General features: G+C 35.3%; 2 protein-coding genes across 4 annotated transcripts in view; both read left to right on the top strand.

Annotated features, from left to right (window-relative positions):
• ppp4cb (protein phosphatase 4, catalytic subunit b) overlaps positions 1–4,681 on the top strand; it is a 10,946-nt gene extending 6,265 nt beyond the window's left edge. The window contains exons 8-10 of one of the 2 annotated variants that reach the window (XM_016513348.1): positions 957–992; positions 1,068–1,257; positions 3,864–4,681. In XM_016513348.1, the coding sequence (XP_016368834.1) occupies positions 957–992; positions 1,068–1,257; positions 3,864–3,993 (356 nt within the window). In that variant the 3' untranslated portion in view covers positions 3,994–4,681. The remainder of the gene's footprint in view (positions 1–956; positions 993–1,067; positions 1,258–3,863) is intronic. The other variant, XM_016513347.1, reaches the window with a different exon arrangement.
• Positions 4,682–5,496: 815 nt separating this feature from the next.
• The window catches only part of eif3c (eukaryotic translation initiation factor 3, subunit C), a 26,576-nt gene continuing 25,702 nt past the window's right edge, over positions 5,497–6,370 (top strand). For both annotated transcript variants that reach the window (XM_016513349.1, XM_016513350.1), the window contains exon 1: positions 5,497–5,643. The gene's annotated coding sequence lies outside the window, so the exon portion shown is untranslated. The remainder of the gene's footprint in view (positions 5,644–6,370) is intronic.

The raw sequence follows: 6,370 nt of genomic DNA on the forward strand, positions 1-6,370 counted from the left end.
GATATATTAGGGATACGCTGATAGACGCGGTTTTCAAATGCTCCCGTGTGTATCTGTGTGAGCGCTAGGTGAAGAGCGTGAAGCAATGATCATTGTAGCCAATCACAGACACATCTGTTGAGCTCGTGAACACAATGGCCAATCAGAGGTGTTTAAGAATCTGCTCAACAGCGCTCAAAATGTTAGTGGGAAATGCTGGTATCGTCACATTTTTAAAATTTCAGTACCAACTGGTACCGACGTCGGGACTTTTGACAACACTAATTGTTATTGGAATCAGTATTATTTTAGTATTACCGCTTTACTATAGTTTTCATAAATGTTTTTATGAATTAGTTGTTGTTTTCATGTTTTCAGTCTGTATTTTTATTTTAAAGTTTGTCCTTTTTTTTCCACATTATTTTTAAATGTCTAATTTTTTTTTTTATCCAGAAAATGTAGTTGGTGTAGTACATCAAGTGAACTAAATGAAAATGAGAAAGGCTATTTAATTTATAATTATGAAAATACCAGAGATTGCTTGACGAACACACATAAGCCATATATTGTCACAGTCGAGAGTTTGTCTTCATGTTTCATCATTCAAAACGTTTCTATTTTCCTTTTATTCAGTTACAGCGATAGCCGGATGCTTTTGTCCATATGAGGGATTTCCTGGAGCGTCATGAGTTCTATTACTTCTGTGATGCATATGTGGAGTTTCTGCATTCGAAGTAATCAAAAAATGTATTTTTATGGTTTTAGTTTGTGTTTTTTCTTATTTTTATTTCAGTTGAACTTATTTTAGCGCATCAAGTTAAACTAAACTAAAAGGAGAAATGTAGCTTCGAAAATTTAGTTCGTTTTTTATTTCCGCTAATGTTTATTTTTTTATTTTTTATTTTTTTAACTTTTAGTTATTTTAGTACATCAAGTTAAACTAAATGAAAACAGGAAGCAGGAAGTGCCTCATGATGGTCCCATGTGTGATCTTTTGTGGTCTGATCCTGAAGGTAATTCTAGATTACAACTGAGAAGTTGTTCATCATCAGCATCTCATTATATGACTGCATGGCTCTCTGATTCAGACACCACAGGATGGGGCGTCAGCCCGAGAGGTGCTGGATATCTGTTTGGCAGTGACGTCGTGGCCCAGTTCAACGCCGCCAACGACATCGACATGATCTGCAGGGCACATCAGCTTGTCATGGAAGGTTACAAGTGGCACTTCAACGAGACTGTTCTCACTGTGTGGTCTGCTCCCAATTACTGCTACAGGTGCGTTTTTGTCTCGCAGTTCTCAATATATTATTGAACCGTTCGGTACGACATCAATACGCGCTTGTGAATTGCAAACGTTGCAATCATTTCCGTGCGTTTTATTTCTCCGAATTGACTCTGTATGTCTGTGAGTCTACGTGCTGAGATGTACACCTCCCCGCTATAACGTGCATTTAAAAAAGCAATACACGTCAAACATCTCGCAATGAGAAGCGTTTCTAAATCTGTTGTCCAACAAAAGAGAACATTATGACATGTTTTACTCCACAACATCAGTCAGATGCATCCTTTTGTGATCTGATGTTGCTTCTTATCGCAGAATGAGGCAGAAAATATATATTCTATACTGTAATAAAGCCTGTCGATTAGCAATGGATTGTAAATATACATAATTATGAAAATACCAGAGATTGCTTGACGAACACACATAAGCCATATATTGTCACAGTCGAGAGTTTGTCTTCATGTTTCATCATTCAAAACGTTTCTATTTTCCTTTTATTCAGTTACAGCGATAGCCGGATGCTTTTGTCCATATGAGGGATTTCCTGGAGCGTCATGAGTTCTATTACTTCTGTGATGCATATGTGGAGTTTCTGCCTGAGGGCGCACTCCAGCTTCCAGTATGAATGAAACCTACATTACATGTGTTTATAGCGCTCAGTGGCCAATCCCTCCAATTTTGGGCAAAAATATGAAAAATAATACTTCTTTCAAAATAAATTTAAAGTAGACAAATGATAATCCATGTCTTTCTCCAGTCTACAGAAGTGTACAGGAGGTTTTTTTGTTGTTGTACTCATCCGTCTACGAGTAGATATATTAGGGATTGACGCGGTTTTCAAATGCTCCCGTGTGTATCTGTGTGAGCGCTAGGTGAAGAGCGTGAAGCAATGATCATTGTAGCCAATCACAGACACATCTGTTGAGCTCGTGAACACAATGGCCAATCCAGAGGTGTTTAAGAATCTGCTCAACAGCGCTCAAAATGTTAGTGGGAAATGCTGGTATCGTCACATTTTTTAAATTTCAGTACCAACTGGTACCGACGTCGGGACTTTTGACAACACTAATTGTTATTGGAATCCGTATTATTTTAGTATTACCGCTTTACTATAGTTTTCATAAATGTTTTAAATTTAAAGTAGACAAATGATAATCCATGTCTTTCTCCAGTCTACAGAAGTGTACAGGAGTTTTTTTTGTTGTTGTACTCATTCGTCTACGAGTAGATATATTAGGGATCGACGCGGTTTTCAAATGCTCCCGTGTGTATCTGTGTGAGCGCTAGGTGAAGAGCGTGAAGCAATGATCATTGTAGCCAATCACAGACACATCTGTTGAGCTCGTGAACACAATGGCCAATCCAGAGGTGTTTAAGAATCTGCTCAACAGCGCTCAAAATGTTAGTGGGAAATGCTGGTATCGTCACATTTTTTAAATTTCAGTACCAACTGGTACCGACGTCGGGACTTTTGACAACACTAATTGTTATTGGAATCCGTATTATTTTAGTATTACCGCTTTACTATAGTTTTCATAAATGTTTTTATGAATTAGTTGTTGTTTTCATGTTTTCAGTCTGTATTTTTATTTTAAAGTTTGTCCTTTTTTTTCCACATTATTTTTAAATGTCTACTTTTTTTTTTTATCCAGAAAATGTAGTTGGTGTAGTACATCAAGTGAACTAAATGAAAATGAGAAAGGCTATTTAATTTCAACATTGTTTCAGTTATTTTATTCGAAGTAATGAAAAAATGTTGTATTTTTATGGTTTTAGTTTTTGTGTTTTTTCTTATTTTTATTTCAGTTGAACTTATTTTAGCGCATCAAGTTAAACTAAACTAAAAGGAGAAATGTAGCTTCGAAAATTTAGTTCGTTTTTTATTTCCGCTAATGTTTATTTTTTTATTTTTTATTTTTTTAACTTTTAGTTATTTTAGTACATCAAGTTAAACTAAATGAAAATTAGAAATTAAAATAGGTGAAATAAAGTACTTATATTGTATTTCAGGTAACGTTTAGTTTATTTCAAGTAATGAAAATGTTTCTTTTAATTTTTTCAGTTTTAGTACATCAAGTTAAACTAAATGAAACTGAGAAGTGTTGCCTTAGCAAACAGCTGAAATTACTTCTCTGAAAAAGTTTAAAGTAAAATAAGCTTTATGGTTTTGTGTTTAACTATAATAACCCTGATTGGAATTCGTTTTTCGAATTATTCGTTTTTTGTATTATTCAGGGTTGCAGACTGTAACTAAAATAGTAACAAAGATGACAAATAAAAACCACAAACAACGGTCATTTTAAATCTAGTCAGTATTTGCACCAGTCTGGAAAACTTTGTGTGCGTTCACCTGCGCTTTTGTTAATTGCATCTTTATAGTGGATGTGAGAGTTTCCTACACACACAACAAACACAGCGTGAGCAACAAATGAACCGGCTCTTGTGAGTCAGTGGTTTGAATCAGACTCAATCACTCACAACTGACTTTTTTTTTTTTTTTTTTTTTTTTTTTTTTTTTTTTTTTAATTTTTTTTAATTCAAGATTTATACTATTAATAAGAAAACAAAATGCTTACCTATCCACTTTTCTTTGTCATAGATGTGGTAATGTGGCGGCAATCTTGGAGCTTGACGAGCACCTGCAGAAAGAGTTCATCATATTCGAAGCTGCTCCACAAGAAACGAGAGGCATTCCCTCCAAAAAGCCAGTCGCTGACTACTTCCTGTGAGCTTCCTGCATCCTTAGGATGCAAGCGCTCTCAACAGGAAGTGGTGCTCTGTGTGTACTTGTATTTCTGTTTCCCTCTCCCTGCCCAACTGTCTTAATTGTGCTTTTTTTTTAATTTCTATTTTCCATCCACTTTCACATTCTCTTTGCCATCAAGACACACATTGGCATTATATTCTCATCCACTGCTGTGAAATCTCTCGCTCTCAGACTCATCGTATGCTGTAGATGTAGACGTTTATTATGTATGTGAATAGCAGTAGGGACAGTAGAAGAGTGAGACCGCTGGTTTCACATGGCATTTCTCCTGGTACTCAGAAAGCTGCATCTTGAAATGGCAGGTTGTTGGACATTTTATTTTCATTTTCTTTCTTTACACTCTCTTCTCGTGTAAATGTGTTCGAGAATGGATATGCTTTGATTCTAGTTTACAGTCTACTGTTTTCACCGGGGTCATCATAGTTTCACAGCTTTTGAGTTTTGTGCAGGAAACCACTGCAGATGCTGAGCGCCCAACTCTGTGGAAATATATGGACATTAACTACACTGGAAAACATCAACACGACACACACAAACCAAACTGGAGTTAGAAAATGTGCTTTTCCCTCTCGACTGTTCTCTCTATAGGACTTATTGTTGATTTTTATTTTTAATTTGTGAAAATAAAATGTACTTTTGTATGAATTTAAGTTGTGAATTTCTGGTTTTCTTCATCAGTTTGTCAGATATTGTGTGCCTGTTCGACTCATCCATGTTATTTGATCCACTCTATTTAGAAAATATATTTCTAATTAAATATTGGGAGTGTGTAAATATAAACATTAAAAAACTTTAGGACACAACTTCAGCAAGAGTCCCTTTTTCAATCAATTTTCATAAAATCACAAATTATTTTTCAACTTAATGTGCAAATTCAGTTTATAGATTTACCAAAATATATATGCAAGGCTACAAATTAGGCAAATGTGAACGGCCACTCGTTTATATATATGTATATACATTATTATTTAATAATATACATATATAATTTTAAGTAAATATAATTTAAAATATGTATATTTTATACATATTTGAGAAATTAATGCTTTTATTCAGCAAGGATGCATTAAGTTGATCAAAGGTGAAAGATACTACAGATTTCTATTTTTTATTAATTTTTTTTACTTTCTATTGCTCAAAATGCACCGTTTACCGTTTTTAATTAAAAAAAAAACATCTTAAAATATTAAGCAGCGTGACTGTTTTCAACATTGAGAGTAAGAAATGTTTCTTGAGCAACAAACAGCATACTAAAATTATTAAGTAATCAAAACATTCGAGGAATACTTTACACCCAAATATTTCTTTACTCACCATTTTGCTCCAAATCTTCCTTCTGTGGAACCATAGACTGTATAAAGTGTGGAACACAAAATAAGATGCGGGGTATTTTCTGTAGTTCCGCTCCAGGCCAGCGGGTGGCGGTAGACCATGGCCGCTGAAGCTTTGGCGCGCCTCCATCCAAGTATCTCTCTCTCCCTCTCTCTCTGGAAGTAGCCGACAAGGCTTTGACGCACGCCGTGAGTTGTGCTCACAAAATTGCAAATGTGGATCTAAAATCTGCACGAAGGGAATTCACAAACAGAGATCTTACGTTTCCAGCAGATAACGGGTATGTTCCGCATGTGTCATGTACGGGAGTTTTCGGTTATATGGCACTTGCATACACATGCAGTTTTGGTGTCGTTAGGCCTGAACCAGCCGGTCGCGGCACGTTTTCGCTGAAGATCACTGATGTAAATAAGATGTAATAACACAGTAGTTATCTACTATGCGTCACTTGTATTTCCATACACAGCAAATGGCTTATTGATTTGCCTATAGTTTATTTCCATTGAGGCCCCGATCATTGGCCTTTTAGCAGTGAAGTGATGATAGTCAGTCATTCAAACTAGCAACCAGAGTTGCCAGCAGAATAAATGTTATTTAAAGCGTCACTAGATTAGAGCTTTTAATAACTAAAGTGGGGGTTTTTTACGTTCTGAGTAATTTACCGTTTAACGTCATTAACCCATGTGAGACCTTTTGGACATTTTTGTCCTTTTCAGTTTTTTGTTTTTTTTATCATTTTGCCTGTGTTATTGCCAACTGCATAAATGTTGGCACAGGTGTGTATTTTTATTGGAATTTTACTATTTCACTTACATTTCCTTTAATAAATCTGTTTTGCACTAGGTACAAAAAATTGTTCCTCTCAGGACCTTAAGGACAAAAATGTCCCCATTGAAACCCATTAAAACTGCTATTTTTAATCGCAGTGCCATTTAACTGTAAAATTATGCAATTTTTGTTAATAGGCTTTCATTCTGTTGGCAAGGCTTTAAAATTTTATTTTTTAC

Source organism: Sinocyclocheilus rhinocerous, unplaced genomic scaffold (genome assembly GCF_001515625.1).
Source record: "Sinocyclocheilus rhinocerous isolate Xijiao unplaced genomic scaffold, SAMN03320098_v1.1 scaffold24, whole genome shotgun sequence".
NCBI lineage: Eukaryota > Metazoa > Chordata > Actinopteri > Cypriniformes > Cyprinidae > Sinocyclocheilus > Sinocyclocheilus rhinocerous.